The sequence below is a fragment of the Diabrotica undecimpunctata genome, chromosome 1, assembly GCF_040954645.1.
Source record: "Diabrotica undecimpunctata isolate CICGRU chromosome 1, icDiaUnde3, whole genome shotgun sequence".
NCBI lineage: Eukaryota > Metazoa > Arthropoda > Insecta > Coleoptera > Chrysomelidae > Diabrotica > Diabrotica undecimpunctata.
Window position 1 is genome coordinate 54,400,801 of NC_092803.1, and position 22,888 is coordinate 54,423,688.

Genomic DNA, 22,888 nt, shown 5'->3' on the forward strand with positions numbered 1-22,888 from the left:
TACATTTTTTGCTTCTTTTTGTTTTGTTGCAAAAAAAACTATAGCGATAAAACACAGTCAATAAATATAGAGTGTACGAATAGCATATACAAGGGGCTTGCAAAATATAACATTACAATGGAAGTTTTTATTAACGCTAATAAAATATTTTAATATTTCAAAGTGGTGCGTTAATTTCTTGGAGAAGTGTATTAACAGAAAATCACAACCTAAGATATTCATTATTAAAATAGTCGGTGTCGTAGACCGACGTTACCAACTATGTTATAAGAATTCACGTTACCGGGGGAAGGTTAAAAGTAACGTATTTTTGTGCAAGGAAAAGAATCTGATGTGTCATTCTTTTCTATTGGAAGTTGCTATTTGAAGACCCTTTAGCTAAACTACTAGATATACTTATACACAGTCTTAAAAGGGATAAAAAGTAAATTAAACACTACAGAACTACACTATAAGAACTAAGAGAAATCTATGAAGTGTAAAAAGAGATTAAGAAGCAGATGTTTGTAGTTAAACCTTCTTCTTTTTCAGTGCCTTATCCGGTCCAAATGTTGGCGATCATCAAGGCTATCATGGTGTTGTTGACTGGTCGACAAAACAGTCCTCTTCTGCCAAATACTTTATTCTGCATAACGAGTTGAATAATTCGATATTTTTCTTCGTTCTGCATCATGTGGCCGAGGTACTAAAGCTTACGTTGTTTCACTAAATTAAGCACTTCTTTTTCTTGATGACGTGGTCCACATACGATATTTTTAGTATCCTCTTGTAGATCCACATCTCGAAGGCTTCAATCCGCTTTTTAGTGTCTTGCGACAGTGTTTAGGCTTCAACTCCATATAGTAACACTGGAAGAATGTTGCACCTCACTATCTGCATCTTGGTTCCCAAACTGAGATCGTTGCAGCACAGCAAGGATCTCAACTTGATAAATGTAGACCATGCCATTTCAATTCTGGATCTAATATCTTAAGCCTAGTCCCATTGTGAGTTGAGGGTAGTTCCGAGGTAAGTAAATCTGTCCACTCTCTGGATCTCTTCGCTACCTGCCATTAGTACCCCAGGATCTAAATTTGCACGGCTGACAACCATAAATTTAGTTTTCTTTATATTACGATCTAGTCCGTATGTTATGCTCACAGTCCTCACTTGGGCTAGTAAGGATTGTAGATAATTTAGGCTGATTACTAGTAACACAGTGTCATCGGCGTAGCGCATACTATTGATGTATTCACCGTTCACTCGGATTACCATCTCTAGGTTTGTAAGGGCTTCAATAAAAATTTCCTCAGAGTATATATTGAAAAAAGTCGGCAAGAGTACTTAGCCTTGCCTTACTTAATCGGTCAGGTAATCTTCGACCTTGAGTTTAGCACGCTGGTTCCAGTATAAATTCATGATGATCCAAATGTCCTTCTCATCCAATCCTACTCTTTGTTGGGCGATGACCATCTTCTGGTGCTGACAACGATCAAATGCCTTGGAGTAGTCAATAAAACAAATATAGACATCACAAGTGACATCGCAATATCTCTGAAGTAGAAATTGTAAGGTGAAAAGTGCTTCACGTATACCCATAGAATTGCGGAATCCAAATTGCATTTCACTGACATTTCATTCGTATTTCTTGTAAATCCTGGCATGTATGATTTTAAGAAAAATCTTAATTGCATGACTCATAAGGCTGATGGTTCGGAAATCTTCAAACGTTTTCGCAGATATTTTTTTTGGTAGTGTTACAAATGTTGACAAGAGCCATTCCTCTAGGATTAAACCATATATCTTTTTTATATTTTTCACATTTATTTTTAAATTAAAGTTAATTGCACTAACCAAAGAAGCTATCCATCAACAAAGTTGTCCCAAGAACGTACCTTAAAAACATTATCAATATTATTTTTAGGTCTTTTAGTTTAAAATATATATTACGTGTCTGAATTGTCAATATAAATAAGGCAGATAAAGTTAAACTATTGAAAGAATATAATTGTAGTTTATTTCTAATGAAGAGTTGTAGATAAGACTATTCAGAATTTTAGTCAACATAATAGTGTCTTGAAAGCGTACGCAAAAAGACAGGGAAAAATTGGGAATTTTTAAACATAAAAAAAATATAATATTGAAAATTCAAAACTTTGATTTGTTTATCCAAATATTTCTTAAGTGAAGGCTGGAAACTTAACGATACAGCTTTGGTAAAACTAAACTTTCTTTTAAAAAATGTTTAATTTTTTTAATGCAAGTACTATTATTTATAGTTTCGTTATTTTTTACTATTTACTATTTTTAGGAAGGAGGTGCGACAACTTCGGATATATTATTGGAAATCAACATCAAAATCATTAATTGGCAAACCTGCAAAGAACTTCTTCAAGACGAAAGCGAAGTTACAGAGAGAATGATATGTGCTGGGTATTTAAAAGGAGGAGTAGATACATGCCAGGTAATAAAACTTTTAAATTGTATTTATACGGGAAAGAATGAGATAGCTGGTTCGATGATTTAGAAGTAAAAATTTGAACAATTATAGTCTCGCCTTCCTATATTTGGTAGATAAAAAATAAATATAAACCTCGAAGGACCAGCGACCAATAGATCGCAAAATTGCTGATTAGCAATAATGTAGTAAATAGTAAAATTGAAATTAGAATAATTATTAAAATAAGAATTATGGTATCTGCTTAATTTTTCTTAAAACTAATTAAATGCAACTTATAGAGCAAAACAGTTTAGAGTTTGTTGTATATTCGGCAACTCTGTAATTTGTCGGACCGGCATTAATGAAATCATGACACAAAAACTGTCAATTTTCTTCTGCATGAAAGAATAATTTCAGGTACTTACATATTAGATGCACTAACACTGAATTTAATATAGTTAAGTATTTAATAAAATAAGTTATATTTGAAAACTGCTTCTATTTAAGAAGCGTGAGAAGAACTATTACTTGCTTCTATTTGAGAAGCTGAAAAGGAAGTTTGACTTGCGTGCTTATATTTGAAAAGGCGAAAACGAAGTGCGTTATAAGGGTAGTTGATTTTAACAGTTAAATTATAAAAAAACGGACAGTCGCAGAAGATACGAAAAAGCAAGAAGAAGGAATGTCGTGCTGATCTTATAGTATTTAATTTAGTAAGATATAATGGTGAGAATAATAATTATTATCGTTTATTCATTTAACAACTATTGTAGAAAATACAATTAATTTTCTACATACTGGGAGCGGGGAAAAGTTAGAATATATACAAATAGCAATTTATCGAAACGACCGTTAAGAAGATAAGGTTTAATCAGAAATTGGAAGAGGTGTTAATTTTATTATGGGGCGAACATATTCACCTTCTGGTGTTTTTACACGTGTAGTGTGAACTTTTCCATCCCTTCCAGTCAATAATTCCAATATTCTACCTAGTGCCAATTTAAAGGAGAGCGATCTTCAGATTGTATGAGATTGATCGCCAAATTTTGATGGGGTAGTTGCCATTTGGGTCTATACTGCAGACGGTGCAAATAATCCACAGACCTTATTCTCCAAAAGTCTTTCAGTTTGAAACACACTTTCCAATAAGAAAGTCGATTAGTAGGGGTTCTACAAAGGTTCCTTTCTGAGTAAGAAGTAAGGGATGCTCCAATCAGAAAATGACAAGGAGTAAGAGGCAACAGATCATTAGGATCGTTGGAAAAAGCATACAGGTTACGGCTATTTAATATGGCTTCAATTTGCACTAATAAAGTAGAAAGTTCTTCAAAATTAAGGCAAGTATTGCCGAGCAATTTAGTCAAATGAGATTAAGCACTCTTTACATCTGCCTCCCAGACTCTGCCCCAATGTGAAGATCTGCGAGGAATTCATTTCTAGGTAATTTTTGTGAAAGAAAGAAAATCCTGAATTTCCTAAGTCTTGTAATTGATTATGAGCTCCAATAAAATTGGTGCCATTATCAGAGTATTGTTTGAGGATTTGGAGGAGCGAATCATAATAGGACCAGCAAAATCTATCCCGGTCTTAAAAAATGGACGAGCCTGTTGAACGCGATTCAAAGGCAAAGGGGACATTATCTGTAATGCAAATTAAGCATTAAATCTATGACAAATAACACACTTTTTAATGATAGTTTTAATTCCTCGTATACGATTTAACGGCCAATATCGAAGATGAAAATTTTCAAGAACATTTTGAGTTCCACTCTGTCCTAAACGCATATATTCCCGATTAATTAGTAGATCGACAACATGGTTATTTTCAGGGAGTAAAATGGGCAATTTCTGAAGAAAACCTAATTCGGTATATTCAAGTCGACCTGCTACACGGAGTATTCTATTTTCATCAAGGACGATATTAAGAGAAAGTAATTTGGGAGTTGAAATAGATTTTTCCTCCTATAATAGTTTGATTTCTTTGGAAGAAGAATAAGATTGGACCTGTTTCATAATAAAATCATGGGCATGCTGAAGCTCTTCCACTGTTAAAGGACTGCCAGAAACGTTTATTTTTTTAAATTTGAGGATAACTTTAAAACTAAAAGCGATTCGTTTGTACAGACTAGAAAATTTCGAAAATTTTAAAAATATATATTTCCAGAAATCTTTTGGCGATTTAGTAATGGAAAAGCATACATTTAGGTACTTCATTTAGAAGTTCAAAATAATCAATAGAATTAAAATCATTGGTTTGAGATAAAAAGGGAGAACTATGAAACCAGAATTGACGAACATCAGATGAAAAATTCCCACGCGACGAATGATCGGCGGGATTTAAAGGAAATCTGATATGTCGCCATGTGGTATTCCTACTATTATCAGGAGCACTTAGGACTCGTTTCCTAACAAAAGGAGATATCTCTAAAATTCAGACTGTTTAACCTATGTTAAGGCAACTAATGAATCGGACCATAAATGAATTGACTCAATTTTGATAGTATCATGGAAAATTTGTATAATCCTAGAAGATAGGATGGCAAGTAGCTTCATAAAGCACAGCTTTAATTTGGGAATTATAAGTTTGTTCTTTAATGGATTGACTCGAGACTTTGCGGCAATTAATCTTGAAGAGAAAGTATTATCATTATAGCTAACAACAAGGTACACACAGGCTCCATAGGCTAGTTGACTAGCATCACAAAAGCCATATTAGGAAAGGGAACATATTTTGTTCTCAATTAGATATCTAGGTATAGACATATTGGAAATGTCTATGGATACTGGATAACAAAGAAAGAAATTTTTTCCAACTTTGCAAAATAGAATCATCAAAAACGGGCGTGTCCCAGGATACTTGGAATTGCCATAGTTTTTGTATAGTAAGTTTTCCCTGTACAATTAGCGGATTGATCACACCCAGGGGGTCAAACAGAAGTAATAAAAGATAAATCACTTTAGTTAATAAAAATTAAAAAGAACTTTTTATTGATAATAAAAACATAAATTTTCATAAAATTCACAACTCATCGCTTAATTGTTCTTAAAACTAATTCAATGCATCTTATAGAGCAAATAAGTTTATAGTTTGTTGTATATCTGACAAAGAATAATTTCAGATACTTACATATTAGATGCACTAACACTGAATTTAATATAGTTAACTATTTAATAAAATAAGTTATACTTGAAAACTGCTTCTATTTTAAAAGCTTGAGAAGAACTATTACTTGTTTCTATTTGAGAAGCTGAAAAAGAAGTTAGACTTGCCTGCTTCTATTTGAGGAGGCAAAAACAAAGTGCGTTAAGGGTAGTCGGTTTTAACAGTTGAATTAATAAGTAAAAAACTGACAGGCGCAGAAGATACGAAACAACACGTAGAAGGAATGTGGTGCTGATCGTATAGTCTTTAATTTAGTAAGCAACTATATTAAACCTTTATAATTTCTTTGTTCATCATCATTCATTAAATCGCTTCACAGCTGGATATAGGCTTTCCTCAGTTTCCTCCAATATTATCTACACTGGATCGCTTGCAGCCAGTTTTCCGCTACTTTTTTACGTCGCGCCGTCCGTGCATCCAGTCAGTGGTCGTCCTTGGCTTCATTTATAATTTCTGGACCTCCATTCCTTGATTCGTCTAAAGTATAATTTCACTATTTGAGAGAGTGAGTCATCGTTTAAAGACCCAGAAATGCGGAAAGCCGTTTGGAAATCCAGTGACGTATACTTACTTTTATTTTAACGTTAATTATATTTTATGTTTCAAATATTAATGTTCGAAATAGGCCACAATATATTTATTTACAAGTTTTTACTGACGTTTCGATCTCTATATCCAAAGACCGCTTTCAAAGATATAAATGATAGTAATTTGTTTTTTATTTGTTTATTATTATATATTTTTATAATCCTATATTGTTTATTTTCTTTTTTTTCTATCTTTAAAAACGGAATAGAGATCGAAACGTCAATGTATTAAACATGTAAATAGATATATTGTGGCTTATGTCCAACCTTCTCCCTAAAAATACAGAATGCCACAAACAAGCAGCTATAGAAAAATAAATATATATGTCATTTGTATGTTTGAAAACGGTCTCTTTATAGAGATCGAAACGTCCGTAAATTAAACATTTGAATAAATATATTGTGGCTTATTCCCAACATTATTTCTAAAAATACAGAACGACAAGCGAAAAGCCATAGAAAATAAATAGTACTATCATTTGTATAATTGAAAACGGTCTCTGGATGAATAAATATTTTGTGGCTCATTCCCTACATTCCCCTAAAAATACAGAATGCCACAAACAAAAAGCTATAAAAAAGAATTAATTTTGCAGAAAGTTTACTGATGCCAACCGGCTGTCGCGAAAGTTACGCTAAAACGTCTTTTGACGTGACCCGTCCTTAAAGAGTTACACAATGAAATTTTTTTAAAACAAATTTTAAGACAGTTTCCACACCACCCCAGAGGTATGTCTTGTGGCGCGATACTTTTTTTAAATGGGTAATCGCCAAGAGCCATATTGTCTTATTAAATAAAATGAACAAAACACTTAAACAGTATAAAACAAAACAAAATAAAATCCTATAAAACAAAATAAAATTCTATAAAAACAAAATAAAAATAATGTTTGATGTGTTTAAACACAAACACTATACACACTTACTATGTTCTTCTCGTTTTTTTTTTGTTTTTGGTTTTTTTTATGCTGATGTTCTTATTAAACTATTAGAAAATATTATTCGCTGTCTAAACCTGAAGATGCAGTGCTGCTATCGCTGTCATTATCTTCACCACCTGGTGTAATTATAATTGGCTCTAGTAAAACTTTGATATGAGTGTCAAGTTCCCACATACGATGTTCTTCTTTAATTATGTGGCCTATACATTTAGCTCATTTCTCTGGAGTTACATGAAGGATTGCTTGAATCAAAAGTTTCTTAATTTTGTTTAATTTGAACGTTTTGTTATTGCGTGCTACTTCTCCTTTCACTTGCTCCCAGATAAGTTCAATGGGATTAAGTTCGCAATGATAAGGTGGTAGACGCAGAACTTTGACACCATAATCTTTTGCAGTTTCATCTACAGCATATTTAAGATATTCAATTTTCCTTAACCGTGCAATGTCAAGTAGTTGAATTTTGAGCATTGATTCTTCGTATGCAATCCCCTTTTCTGTAAGCCATTCTTGAATTCTCCCTTTCCGCCATGCCGTCGTCGGTAATTGTTCTAGTCTGCGGCTATGATATGGCGCATTGTACATAACAACCACAGACCCAGATTCCAATTTTGGTAAGATTCTCTTAAACCAGCGCTCAAATACTTCAGAAGTCATTTCTTCATGATAATCACCTAGTTTTTTCGACTCAAATTGAAGCAAACCATCATCAAGGAACCCTGTATCACTTCCTATATGGGTGATGATTAAACGCCGTCCCTTTCCTGATGGAGCCTTTAATCCTGTAGACCAGCCTTCTATAAATGCTTCGCGTTTACTTTTTATATTTAAATCTTGCCAAACTTTTCCAACTGTATGACCTTCGTTAATCCAGGTTTCATCCAAATAATATATTTTGCATCCAGTGCTGCGAATTTTTCGTATTTCTTCTAAATATTTTCTTCTCCACAGAATAATTTCATTTTTTTCTAATAGCATACATTTTCTGTTGCGTTTTACGTATCGAAAGTTCATTTCGTGCATGGTCCTGATTAAGACTCTACGAGATATCTTGGGTAAAAAGTCATCATTTTCGAGCTCTTGAGAAATTTTTTTCAGTGTTGGAATTTCACTTCGAAAATAAAATGAATGAATTTTTCGACGTATAATATTCCTTGTCTCGTCATCCAAAACAATGCTTGTCCTACCTCTAGTTTCACCTTTTTCTTGCTTTTTATTTTCCGATGTATTTTTAAGTACACGATAAATACAGCTAACGGATACTTTTGTTAAACTGCTACAAATGTCGACCGCTTGGCTAACGTTTAATGCCATTTTTCTGCCGACAATTCCTTCATAAACGTTTCGTGTCATTACCTTCTCTTCGGACGTTAACATTTTCCGTCTCTTTTGCGGCTTTTCATTCTTGGAATCAACATCAGAATTTTGCTGTCTTCTCTTGGAACAACTCGGTTTTTCGTCCATTGTATTTCAATAATCTGGATATATACTATATATACATAAATTTCAAAGAATATAACTAAATATTTACTATAAAACGACAAAATATAACACTCTTATTATCTATAACACGTTTTATCAATACTACAATACAGTATTGATAAAACAGTATTGACAACAATAAGTTTACAAACTTATCACATAAAATATACTCACAAAAACACATGCACTATTTACCCATAGAAACACCAATGTTTTCTTCGTTCATTTCTTGGGCAAAAAATAATAAAAACTAGTTTTACTGCATGTCTGGATCCGAATTGTAAAACCGAGTTCCCTCGCTAATTCCAACATTGCCAAACGATCGAAAAATAATGTTTTAAAATATCGATTTTTATTTTATAAATTTAAATACGTAACGAAACGGAACATATAAATAAAATTTATTTTATTACAATTTTGTGCTTAATTTTTACTATTGAAAAAATCATCTTTTTTGGTATTTTTATGACGGTAATAATCGCTGCGTGGAAGAATACAGGTTTTGTATGACCATAATTACTACTTGTGAACAAGATTTGGCTACACTGTTCGACAACTTCTGGTCATGTCTACTATAGAGAAGCACAAATAAATATACTACTTTATATATTCTGTAATTTCTTATGAGGAAACGCAAATTGCAATCGAGAAAACAGGCAGTTTTCGAGGGCCGCTGTGTACATTTAAATTTGAGGATATTCCGCGTTTAAACTATGATATCACTCTTCTGAATTGAGGGTTTCTACTATAGTACAAAGTCTATGTTATGTTTTAGTCAAGTGCGCTGCACAGTAAATTGTTCGATCTGTCGCGAAAATTCGCAATGTCTGAAGAAAGAGGTAAATTGATAATACGGACACATTAACGTAAAACAGACCACATTAGTGTTTAAAGTTCTAGTGCCGAAATGATTCAAATCACTCCGACTCTATTTTTTAAATCACGCTAGAACTTAGCTAAGCTTATCGGTTTGTTATCTTTAATCAAACCAATCAAACCAATTTATAACCGATATATTAAGACGGTCCTCAATATATTGATATTTTCTTAAATGCAAATGAACAAAAAAGATCCCAGTAAAAAATTCCAAATAAAAATGTCTGTGTCTCTAACATACAAATTTTTTATAATTAAAAAATTATTAATAAACGGATCTTATTATCGATCCCAAACAATTCAATCCATCCAACTATATTATTTTTATTATTATCATATTTGTATTTGTTTGATTTTATGATTCTTGTATTTACCTTTACTTCCAACATAAGCTAAGATATAAGGGCGCTTATTTAAGTTTCTATAATTTCATATATTTCTTATAGATCTGTTATAATTACTACCTGTTTTTAATGTTTTTAATGTTTCTTTGCATAAGACCTTTTTTACTATGCTTCAATCAAATTTTAATAAAACGTAAATGTCTTGTTGATATATTAAATAACTAAATCATAATACCACATATTTTTATCATTTCCTCTAGTAATAAATTAGACACTTTGGTTTATTTGCAAAGTTTATGGGTTGAAAATCACACGAAGAATTAAAGTCAATTCGGAGCATTTTTCATAATAATTCATCTTGGCAAGTTTATGGCACCTTTTAAGAAATTTATTACCTCTATACAAATACATCAAACTGATTTTCTTGACGAAGATAATAAAAGTTGTTTTTAATTTAAAGAAATCTTTAAATTAAAGAAATTTTTAATTTGTCAAAGTGACCGTGTAACGGTGTTTGTTAAAAATTCTTTTGTATTTAATTTTAAAACTATTTGACTCTGGTTTAAAAATAATTTGGTTTGAGGATAAATTAATTGGTTCAGGTGAAATCTCTATTCCAGTGATAGGGTTCTCAACTGATGTATGTTGTGTGTTAGTACTGTTTTGTAAGTTGTCAAAATCGGCAAGGAAATCGTCTATGTCGAAATTGTCGGGTGGTTCAGCACATTCTGAATTCGGTGGTTCAGCACATTCTGAACTTGAGCTTAGGGCATTTATTTGGACTCGGCTAAGAGCATCAGCAACTTGATTCTCTTTGACTTTTTTATATTTAACTTCAAAATCATATTCTTCTAGTTTAAGTCTCCATCGGGCTAATCTAGAAGTTGGGTCTTTAATTTTGTAGATCCATACGAGAGGATTGTGATCTGATTCTACAGTAAATTTTTGGTTGTATAAATACATACGGAAGTGTTAACAAGAATCTAGTATGGCTAAAAGTTTTTTTTCAATAGTGGAGTAGTTTTATTCTGCGGAATTTAGAGTTCGAGAATAGTAGGCAATAGGGTAATTATTTTGAGATAATACTGATCCTATAGCTATATTAGAAGCGTCTGTAGTCAGTACAAAAGGCTTTTCGAAGTCTGGGTAATATAAACTGGGGAATTAGTTAACAATTGTTTGCATTTTGCAAAACATTCTAAATAATTTGGATTGGTAGGGTCAATAGTTGCTCCTTTTCGAGTACATCTCGAAAATGGGGAATGTTATTTTTGCAAAGTTGGGTATGAATCGTCGGTAGTAACCGATTAAACCAAGAAATGATTTAATTTCTTTTACTGTTTTTGGTAGAGGATATTTTTGTATAGCTTCGATTTTTGCTGGGTTAGGTTTGATTCCTTCAGTTGTCACTACGTGACCTAAGAAAGAAACTTCCTTCTTTCGTGAGAAACTCAGATTTGTCTAACTGAATTTTTCCTGAAAGTGTCAAAAATAGTCGCAATATGAACTAAGTGTTCTTGCAGTGACTTGGAAAAAATAATGACATCGTCCATGTAGACGAAGCAAAACTTATGAATAAAGGGCCTAAGAATATTGTCCATTAACCTTTCGAATGTTGCTGGGCTATTCTTTAAACCAAAGGGCATATGTAAAAATTCAAAGTGACCATGCGGAACTGAAAAGGCTGTTTTCCGAATAGAATCCGGATAAACTTCAATCTGATGGTAACCTTGAGCTAAATCTAATGTTGTGAAATAACTGGCTTTTCCTAAGTTATCCAGTATCGCATCTATCTGAGGAAGTGGGTAGCGATCACTTTCAGTATGATCATTGAGCTTCCTGTAATCAATTACTAATCTAAATTTTTTTGACCTGAGGCAGCAGCTTTTTTTGGTACTATCCAAACTGGAGCTGAGTACGGTGAAATCGACGGTCGAATTATCTTATTATCTAATAAATTATTTATTTGTTTTTTTATTTCTTCCTGCATTGCTTTGGGATGCCGAAATCCCTTTACATAAATCGGATTTTCATCCTTGGTTTTAATTTCGTGTCTAACAGCTGACGTGAAAGTTAAATTTTTGTTTCATCGTAAAATACATCTTTATATTTTTTGCAAAGATTTATAATTTTATACTTTTCTTCGTTGTTTAAGTGCGAAGTACGGATTTTATTTTCATTAATATGCGTTGTCGGAATTTCTACTATATTATAATTACAGAAGTTCTCAACTTCAATTCTCTTATTAAATTTCATAGGCATAGGTAAGTCGATAGTGTCTATAAAACCGTTTTTTGCAACGTAAATAGAATGGGTAATTTTGATACCTTGAAAGTGTCTTTCGCGCAATAAAACTTCACCATTATGAACGCTTACTGAAATTTTTTGGTATAAAGTTTCAAATGGAATGCTAACATGAGGATTCTCAAAGGTTAAAATAGGAGTTGCGTAGCTAATTGTGGCGTGGAATCTTTTCAGATCGTAAGTTCCAAGGAGGATATTAAAGTGCTGACTAAAGTCGGCGATTTTTACGTAGAATGTTTGTGGAATTCCATATTCTAGGAATAGTGGCGTCTTAATATTTATGTCGTGCTTGGAAGTAATTTTCATTGATGTTAGCGAAAAAGGTTTTCGATAAATATGATTTTTATCAAATAGTTTGAGAGCTCGCGGATTTAAAATTGAATGGGAACCGCCGGTATCGATTAAAACGCGTAGATGTGTTTTGGGTGTAACGAAGCAGGGTAAGCCAGGGGAACTTTCGATATTATGTAGGTTTATACAGTCGGTGGATGATCGTCTAACGGGATGGCTTGAAAATCCTGATGATTTTCATCATGCAAATCGGGCTCTTGTTCGGATTCGTAATTTTCAAAATCATTTTCGAAATATTGGGTATCATTTGAGTCTATGTGAAAATTGTGGCTTCTATTAGTTGTAATTGTCATGGGCTGATGGTTTCTGGTTGTGGTAGTTTGAACACCGCTCATTGGAGTAGCAAAATTTGGTTGGGGTCGAGGAGCTTATATTTATTTAATCTTTGTTGGTTGTTTTTCGGAACATTGTTTTGTTGGAAGGATTGATTTTGTTCGTGAGAACTGAAATTTTGTCTCTAAGGAAAATTGTAGTTCTGTTGTGGAGTGAAGTTAAAATTGGGCTCTGTGTTGTGAGTTAAAAGTCTCACATAATTTGAATGCATGGGTTGGAAGTTTGAGTGTGTGGGTTGGAAGTTTGTGGATCTTTAATTATTCGAAGATTGATAGGGTTTATTTTTGAGTGGGACCTTTTTGTTTTGTTGGCTCTTAAGGAAGTTCATGTATTGTTGTTGATTTTTGTGGTTATCGTAGGCAATACACTTTTGAAGGGCTTCTTCTAGGGAATTTAATTTAAAATGGGATAAGTATTCGCAATAAGGCTCGTTGATTCCGGTACAGAAGGCTTTGAGGGCAATGTTTTTAAAGTATGGAGTTTTAAAAGTGACTGTCGCGGGATTATCGTTTAGGGTGATGTGTTGGAGTAAATCGTTCAGATTTGTAGTTATTCTCTGATGATAATTGTCGTAGGATTCACTATGTTTTTGAAAGGTGGTGGATAGTTGTGTTACTAATATGTCTTCCGAACGTCTGTCTCCGTATTTAGTTAATAACGCTGGACGAATTTCTGTCCAATTGGTTTTATTAGAATAGTTTAAGAAATTTCTAGGTTCTCCTTTAATTCGAGATACGATATGGGAATTTAAGATAAATTCTTGGGACCGATTTAAATCTTGGGTGCCTAAGAAAACTATTAAATTATCTACTGCTTTGATAAAGGTGGAGAGGTTGTCTCCAGAAGAGAATTCGGGCAGAGTTGAGCAAAGGCTAGCAATATCGCTATTGGTCATCGGCATTTTGGAACGTAATTTAGATGCAGGCTTAGATTTAGGGGTTTGTAGATTTCTTTTTATTTTTAAATTTAAATTGTCGAATAGTAAACTTAAATTTTCGATACTATTTTGGGAAATATCATTCAATGTACTCATAAAATATATGCAAACATGTAAAAATATAAATGCAAATATATATAAAAAATTCGTTGAAGTAAAATGTTATAAATAATATAAATTCAATAAACAATAAATAATAAATTCAATGTAAATGTTTAAGAATTCGATTAAAATAATAAATGCTCATAAATAATGGTAAAGAAAGGAAAAACTTACGCAAGGATGATCGTGTTTGATTTCCAATACATTTTTCTCTTTTACCAGGTTCTTCAGGATTTCATTAAACTAATGTAGACCAGGAAACGACTATGTTTCTGTATGAAATATCCTGTGGTTCGCAGCGCCAGAAATGTTTCTTCAACGTTGAGTTTCCCAAAAAAAATCTTTATTTCGAAAATTAAAAGTTACAATTTTGAGAAATTCTACAAACTAATACATTTAATGATTTTAAACTTGACTATTGAAACATAATAATTACAATAATAATAAAAATATTGATTTCTTCCTATTTATAACGTCGGATATCGGAATCTGCTGATTCTTAATAGTAAGGGAGCTTATGGCTACATTTCTATATACATGCGTGGAAACCCATGCAGGGTTTCCACGATAATAATACTTTCCTTAAAAGTATAGGTAGAAGGCACCATTTAAAGCAAAATGGTCTTATAACATTTTTTTCTAAATATATAGATATGGTGTATGTAAAAAAATCTGTTAACTACATGCAGTACGCAAATCTAAACGTAGAAAGTCACAACTTTGGTAAACAGATTTTTGGAACAACACCGTCAAAATGTTTTCGAATCATGAGTATCATGATATGTTGATTATTTATGGACAAGCGCAGTATAACAGTAATTTAACTGTACAATTTTATGTCGAGAATTTATGTATATTGGAATGTCAAAAACCGTTGTTCGTAGAACACTTAGGGAAAAACTTCTACATCCATACTACTATCAAAGAGTACAAGATTTACAACAAGGAGCTCTTCCTCTAAAATTATAATTTTGTAGGTGGTTTCAAGATATACTCGTTAGAGAATCTGAATCCATCTATAATGTTATTTGCGGATGAAGCATGTTTCACGAGAAACTGGGCGAATAGTATTTATAATTGCCACATATAAGGTGAAGAGATCCATTATTTGATACGTAGGACAAATTTTCAACGAAAATTTTGCATACATTTAAGGGCTGGAATAATTATTATCAGTCGTCTGATAGAACCGTATGAATTAACCAGAACACTAAATAGAGAAGCCTAGTATAATTTCTTACAAAATGTTTTGCCGGTACTTCTTGAAAACGTGCTTTTGCACGCTTTTGCACGCCATGAAATTTGGTTATTTAAACTTACCTGAGCTGTTAAAAATTTCTTTAATACCACTTATCCTCGTCGTTGAATTGGTAGGAATGGACCCATTCAGTGGCGATCACGAAGTCTCGAATGCAAGGTACTGGATTTTTATTTTTGAAATATTATTTGTAATCGTTAGTTTATGATGACCGAGATCAAACCAAAACAGAAGCTGAATTACGGGGCGAATTTTTGATGTTGCAGAAATTATCCGACATAATTTAGTTAATTAGAAGATATAAGATCACAAACCAGGGACCAGAATTAATGCCAGAAATAACTCTCTACGAAATCAAAACGGCACTTTTAGAAATGAAAAATAACAAATCCCCTGGCGATGACGAAGTACTGATCGAAGCGATATAACTAAAGGGAAATAAAATTATTCAGGCTTTGGCCAAGCTATTCACCGAATGCATCTACCAAGAAAAAACTTTTTCTCAGTGGAATAATGCCGTCATTACTTTATTACACAAGCAAGGAGAAACAACAGATTTAAAAAACTATCGTCCTATCAGTTTGCTTTCACACATATAAAAACTTTTCACAAAAATTATCAAAATAGAGACTGGAAGCTAAATTAGACTTCTATCAGCCTAGAGAACAAGCTGGAGTTAGATCGGAATATATCACTAACGACCACTTACTAGTGATAAAGAACCTGATAGAAAAGTGTGCAGAATACAACAAACCATTGGCACTGATATTTGTCGACTACGAGAAAGCATTCGAGACCATAATCCATCAGAAAATGTTAAAAGCATTGACAGAATGCGGAATAGACCATCGCTACACTAACATAATCAAATATATCTACCAAAATGCCACAGCTAGCGTTAGACTGTCTGAACAAGAAACAAATAAATTCTGTATACAGCGAGGAGTACGGCAAGGAGACACAGTCTCTCCAAAGGTATTTACGACGCTTTTAGAACATACTTGTAAGAAGACACATCTGAACGAGCCTGGTATTAACATAAATCAGAGAGAAGCTCAGTCGTTTGAGATTTGCAGATGACATCGTCCTTATGGCTGATCGTAATGATGATGCAATAATATTGTTTGAAAAATTATATCACGCTTTCTTGGAGGTCTGACTAATGATTAATATGAACAAGACGCAGATAATGACTAATCTGGTGCTAAATCGAAATAATGCTGTTGATGGAATGGATATTGTGCAGACTACATCGTATAAGTACCTAGGACATGAAATTCTATTGGTCAGAGATAAGCAGTCATGTGAGCTCCCACGTCGCATAGGATTAGCCTCGGCAGCGGTTGGTAAATTAAACTATGTATTTAAATCGGATCTACCCACATGCCTCAAAAGAAAAATCTTTGACCAATGTGTGTTACCTGTACTTACTCATGGAGCGGAAACATTAACACTTACAAAAAAGGTAGTTAATAAGATTCGCGTGACTCAGCTGGCTATGGAGCGCCAGATATTGGGTGTCTCTCTGAGAGACCGAATCCCAAATGAAGAAATATGTCGTAGAACAAAAACAACAGAAGCTATCAAAAAAATCGCGTCATTAAAATGGAATTGGGCAGGACACGTCGCCAGATTATCAGATAACCGATGGACAAAACGTATTTTAGAGTGGCGACCAAGGCAAGCAGCAATACGCAGCAGAGGACGCCCACCAACTAGATGGACTAACGATCTGAAGCGTGTTAGCAATAACTGGATGCAAGCCGCACAAGACAGAGACGTATAGAAAGGGCTGAGGGAGACCTATGTACAGCAGTGGATGCGTACAGGTTGTTAATGATGATGACTTACTAAATTAAGTAAAAATATTAATTTATTTAAAACTTCGAAACTAACGTTAAAATTCAGACGTTCATCAAGACTATATTATATCCCGAAACGCAACGGTATATCAATGGATTTTTTAAAGTGATTTTTGCAATATAAAATCAAAATGAAATTGCACATTTCAAAACTACTTGACATAAGCTTTTATCTCATTTTTTTTTTATCTCAGTTTTTTTTTAATTGGATGTTTTACTTATTAAAAAATGGCCTCGACAAACACTAAATTTTCAAATAAATTAAAAGAATATCTTTCGACTAAAGATAACCTAAATTATTAGAACATTGGTTTTGAAGCAAGAAAACTATTTTTTTATAATTTGTTTAAAAAAATTTATAAATAAAAAGGTGGTCATGAAAAAATTTGCTATACTTTTAACACAGTCGTAAAAGCTCTTTATAGTATCTTTCTGAAAAAGTCTAATTCAAAAGGTTTTATCTTCTCTCACGGTTTCCAACTACAAGAGTCCCGTTACTTACCTAGAATCTTTCTATGTTCGGGTATCTTCCTAGAAATGGAAACAGCCTGGTCTTCTTTTAGGCAAGTTGTCAATTTTAAGTGGGGGATATCCCATTTTTTTTTTGCTTGTTAAATTTTAAGAGAAAGAAAAGGACTCTGGACAGGACAGTCTTCGAGTAAAGACGCTTGCTTATCTTACTGTTGTCTGTGAATTTTTTCTTTAAGTGTGTGTACAATTAAATCTTTTAAATATCTTAATCTAATACCATATTAGATAAAATATTGTACCTTCATTTTGATTAAGTTCAGTGTTTGATACTAGTAAAGTACAGTAGAATCAGTGAATAAGTGCAGCAGTCATCGAGATTTATTGTAAGTTATCGTAATCATATTACCTTCAATTATCTGGGCGTATAATATTGTAATCATACTACCCAATCCTGGACGAATATGCATCAACCATTTCTTCACCTGTAGTTAAGGTCAAGGTTAAGGTTAACTACCGATTTATCAATTCAATTAAAAGGACATTTAATTCTTTCATATAAACTTTCAATCAGATCTTTCAATTAAGAGCTTCTCACAAATAATCATTACGAACATTCAATATTCAGTAAGAACGTTAATTAAACTAAAAACAGTGCGAGACAGACATTTAACTTTAACCAAGTGCGGGTTGGTTTCATTTTTATACTACAGAATTCTTCTAATCTTTTTGTATTCTTTTGAATTTAATTTTGAATAATTTTGTTTTACTTTCTATAAATGCTATTCATTTTTAAATTTACTGTACCCGTTATCTCGAGATAAGCCCATAAAAAGCAAAGAGAGATTTCTTTAATCAGCTTTTTTTTAATTCTTTAAAATCTTTAATCAGCTTTTTAACTTTTTTTAATACTACCAGGCTCTCTTCGCTGATAATTTAATTGTTGTACATGATTTTGTTATATTGTATCTGTAAAGGTATTTCTTGATCATAATACTGTTTATTTCCATGTATATACAACCATTTAATAATTGATGGTGCATTTTTTTAATTGTTTACATTTAGCCGAGTATTTAATTGTGTTGTTGAATATATTGTTTTGTTTTATCCATGAATTTTATTTCTGGACTCTCAATAAGTTTTCTGATAAAATAAAATACCTTTGAATATTTGCTTATTACAATAAATTATTATTATACCTTGGACCAGGAGAAAGATTAGGCTGATTAAGCTTCGTAGGTAAGTAGGTGGACGGAGTACACCTAATATATTTATTATTTGGTTATGTAGTGTGTTGACAAAATTTATTTACTAATTAACTGTTGATATCTTTCCTTGGATTTAGTCTCAGAACCTAAATATCTTTCCTTATCTCTTTTCGTTTCTAAGGTTTCTTAATTTTCCCCTAACCCCAAAAAGTTAAGTGGCGCCCTTTTCTATCTTATCTTATCTTTGGTAATTTTACTCATCTATCTGTTTGTTTATTTCTGTATCTTTTCTAATAAGTATATCTTATCCTGTCCCATCTTTACTTATTTCGTCCGTTGGACCCATTCCCGGTTCCAAAATCTATTTTCGAACCCATGACTCGCTCTCCACCAACCATCTGGCTGTCCGTAGTGTCTCCATTGGTGACCTTTCTAGCACCATCCAGAAAAAGTTTCCGAGGTTACAAAATAAGTTTCGGCTTGTGGGTATAAAATTGGCCGGATAGATACCTGAAAAACCCTATATCCTGTACAGCTAATCCCTTATTTTTTTTAACTGTTTTTATAATATTAAAAAAATAAATCTAATTTTTTTTACAAATGCATATAGATAAGTTACTTTTTTAAGAAACGGTAAGCCTTAAAAAAAGACTTTTAAATCCGTAAAAGTTTTTATATCGAAACTTGTTCACTATATCATCATTTAAACATTTTTACTTCTCATAAACAATTAACTAGAATCGCAAATGAGGATGGCATTAAATCCATCATCTCCGCATTCCCTTACGCACCAATTACTGTCGATACAAACTGATAATACCCCTTTAACTGTTACAGGCTGATTCGGGAGGACCACTAGAACTAAACGGGACATTAATTGGCATTGTATCCTGGGGACGTGGCTGCGGAGAAGCCGATTATCCTGGAGTTTATACCCATGTTGCACGTTTCAGATCATGGATAAAACAACATGCTGGCGTCTAGTGCTTGTCGAAGTATTATCTTCGGATAAATTTGTTATTCGTATTTGCAGTTCTACTCTAAATTGTAATGTCTTAAATCATTAAATGTAAATAAAGCTAAAATTATACTTTACACAATTTATTAGTATTTTGCTTTAACTCAGCTATTCTTGATAACTGAGAATATTTTTTCTCTAAGTAAGATACTCATAAAAGTTTATAAAATAATATAAATATATACTTATACAAGGCTCTTTAAAAAAGGTAACACAATGTCTCTCGGATAGTTAAAAAACTGACAAAATAATTAAGAATTGCTTGATAAAAATATTTTGTAACGCAACCCCTTTTTTAAGATAAAAGGCGTTGACGAAAAAAAGATGTATCACATTTTTTATGATTTTGTCGAAACAAGTGGCAACATTGTAGTGAAATGTTTTGTAAAAACATGTTTTGGAATAAAATATGATCCTGGGGTTTCAAAAAGACCCCACGTCGTTGTTTTGAAGTAAGTAGAAGTTAAAATGTAGAAGTTATGATAGGCCTATTCGTATTTTATTTTATAACTATATTTTCATCACATTTTTTACAAAAAAATTAGTACGTAATCATGGCCCGCGTGACTAGGTTATAAATGGAAATCGTAATGGAATGTGTATGTTAAGTAATTTTTAAGTTTTAAGTTTAATTTATTTCTATTTTCATGAAATTTTTTGCAAAAATAGTCACGAAATCATGCCTCGCACGTAAAATGTACAGTCACTAAAGATATGTGTATACTATATAAGTTACTGAATATGTTTGTTTTATTTACTTATTTTTTTGGATCATTTTTACAAATCCATTTAATTTGCTATGAGTAGTCTAAAATGGAATATTGTACTGTTGGTTTGTGTTTTAGTGCCCAAAAGCAATAGCCTTAGTGCAGGTAAATATAATATTAGTAATATTTATGCATACAGTACTCACCAAAATAAATAGTATTGAAAGTCCACAAGGTATTTATTTTTTAACTTACATAACTTACATTTTAAAAATATGCATCATTGCAGCATAAATAAGCTTTAGGATTATTTTGCAGATTATCCAACGTATTTAAAAGATATTGATTGCTGCACTTAATAAAAATAGGTTATTATTAGACTTCGGCAAATATGCAAATAAAAATGTAGAAAATATGCGCATAAATATGCACGTGTTTACCCGAAAATATGCAAATATTTTACAAAATATGCATACAAATAAATAAAAAAATCGTAAAATAGTAACAATTTTATTTAAAAAAAAAGTGTACATAACTAAATATTTCCTACTATTCATTAAGATTTACATTTATTTTAAGTAACTACATTATTTTTAAGTATGAATAAACTTATTTAGAATTATGGTAACAATAAATGACCAAGTCGTGTTCAAAATTTTCTAACAAAAACTTGTGGCTTCTGTCTGAGTACATATATTTATATATGGAAAAACTTCGTTCAACGTCAACTGATGTAACGGGAGCATTTTTCAAACTAACCAAAACATTTGGTTCTAAATTAATTGTTTCCGAAATATTTCCAGCTAGAACACTGACTACTTCAGAAAGAATATGGTAACCTTTATTTTTTTCCATAGTAGCTTCAAATTTTTTTAAAATATCTTTTCCAATATTACCTCTAACGTTCCGACAACATGACGCAAATTCTTTTATTAATGCTGTACTTTCAAACAATGACAGTTTTGGTGATTCTAACTGAGTAATTGTTTTTTGAACAAAACTAAAATTTGATTTTATAAATGAAAGTTCTTATTGAAAGCAAGTTACTCTGAAAAGTTTGTTTAGAATCCAAAAGAGATTGGGAACTTTCATCTGTTAACGTATCAATTATGTTCTTTATTTTAACAAAATGATCTGCATAAAAATTAGCTGCTTCTAACCATGTTCCCCATCGCGTTAAAATAGGTTGTGGTGGAAGAGGAATGTTAGGTAGCATTTCTTTATAAAGTTGAATTCTTATAGGAGATTTAAGAAATGCTTTTTTGACACTGGATATCATGGTATTTACAAGAGGAAACTTTTTTCGTATTTCCTCTGCAACTCTGTTTAATCCATGCGCTACACAAGTAACATGTATTAAATCTGGGAAAAATATTTTTAAATTTTGTCCTGCTTTCACCCTATAAGGAGCAGCATCCGATAAAATAAGCAGTAATTTATTAGAAGGAATAGTTGTCGGAAGAAAAAAAGTTGCTAATGTTTCTTGTATAAAACGCGAAATTGTTAAAGCATTTGTTTTCTCAAGTTGCTGGCATGAAATAAGATGAGATTTTGGTAAGGTATCTTCTTTAAGAACATCAATCAATAAATGAGCAATATACTTTCCTGAGGAATCAGTGGTTTCGTCTACAGATATGTAAAAATAATTATCTGCAATTTCTTCCTTAATATTAATTAACACCGACGAGTATAGCCCGTTCACATTATTTCTTCTTAGAGACCGATCACTTGGAACGTTAAGTTTGAAATATTTTTTTAGAAACGAACTAAAATTTACATTTGCTAATTTTGAAAGCGGTATGTTTGCAGACACTAATGCGCGACACAAGTCTTCATTAAAAGTTTCTTGCTCATCTAATTTTTTTGAAGTAGATTGGAAACATTTAGCCATTGAAGTTTGATGTTTTCCTCCTATTTTTCCTTTTTTTGCAATGTGTGAAGCAGTTCTCACATGTTGGTCTATCTGAAATTTCTTCTCACATGCTATCTATGAATAAAAATAAAAACCTTTATTTTAACCCAACCTTTAAAATATAAAAATATACAAGGTGTTTTTGGTTAATCAAATAACTGGTTTGGAAAAAAAACACTCGCTAAGTGTTTTAAATGCAGTATTAATCCACAAATTAGTTTTTGTTACTAACCATTAGTACATCATATAACTTATTTTAAAATTCAACAAAAGTTTTTTTTTGTTAATTCAATTACAATAAAAATAATTGTGTTTTAGAATAGCTGACTTCATAAAAAAAAAGTAAAGGTGAAAAATGTTTCTAAATACACACCATTGTATTGCACCATGGACAATTTTTTCTCACTAAAGGAAGCTATTTTTCATTTAAAAACAACCTACGAGTACTAAATTTCAAGTAAATACGTTTATTGGTTTTAAAGTTATTGTTGTTATTAACTAAAAGAATTTAATTTTTTAAATTTTAACACCCTGTATCTCGAAAAGTAAATAAGTTTGACCCCTCATTAACTATATCGTTTTGTTCAATTTTTCGAGAAGTATCTACAGTCAAACGTTGT

General features: G+C 32.1%; 1 protein-coding gene across 1 annotated transcript in view; it reads left to right on the top strand.

Moving 5' to 3' along the window:
* LOC140449357 (trypsin-1-like) overlaps positions 1 to 19,735 on the top strand; it is a 63,598-nt gene extending 43,863 nt beyond the window's left edge. The window contains exons 5-6 of the mRNA XM_072542504.1: positions 2,291 to 2,443; positions 19,469 to 19,735. Coding sequence (XP_072398605.1) covers positions 2,291 to 2,443; positions 19,469 to 19,615 — 300 coding nt within the window. The 3' untranslated portion in view covers positions 19,616 to 19,735. The remainder of the gene's footprint in view (positions 1 to 2,290; positions 2,444 to 19,468) is intronic.
* The last annotated feature ends 3,153 nt before the right edge of the window (positions 19,736 to 22,888 follow it).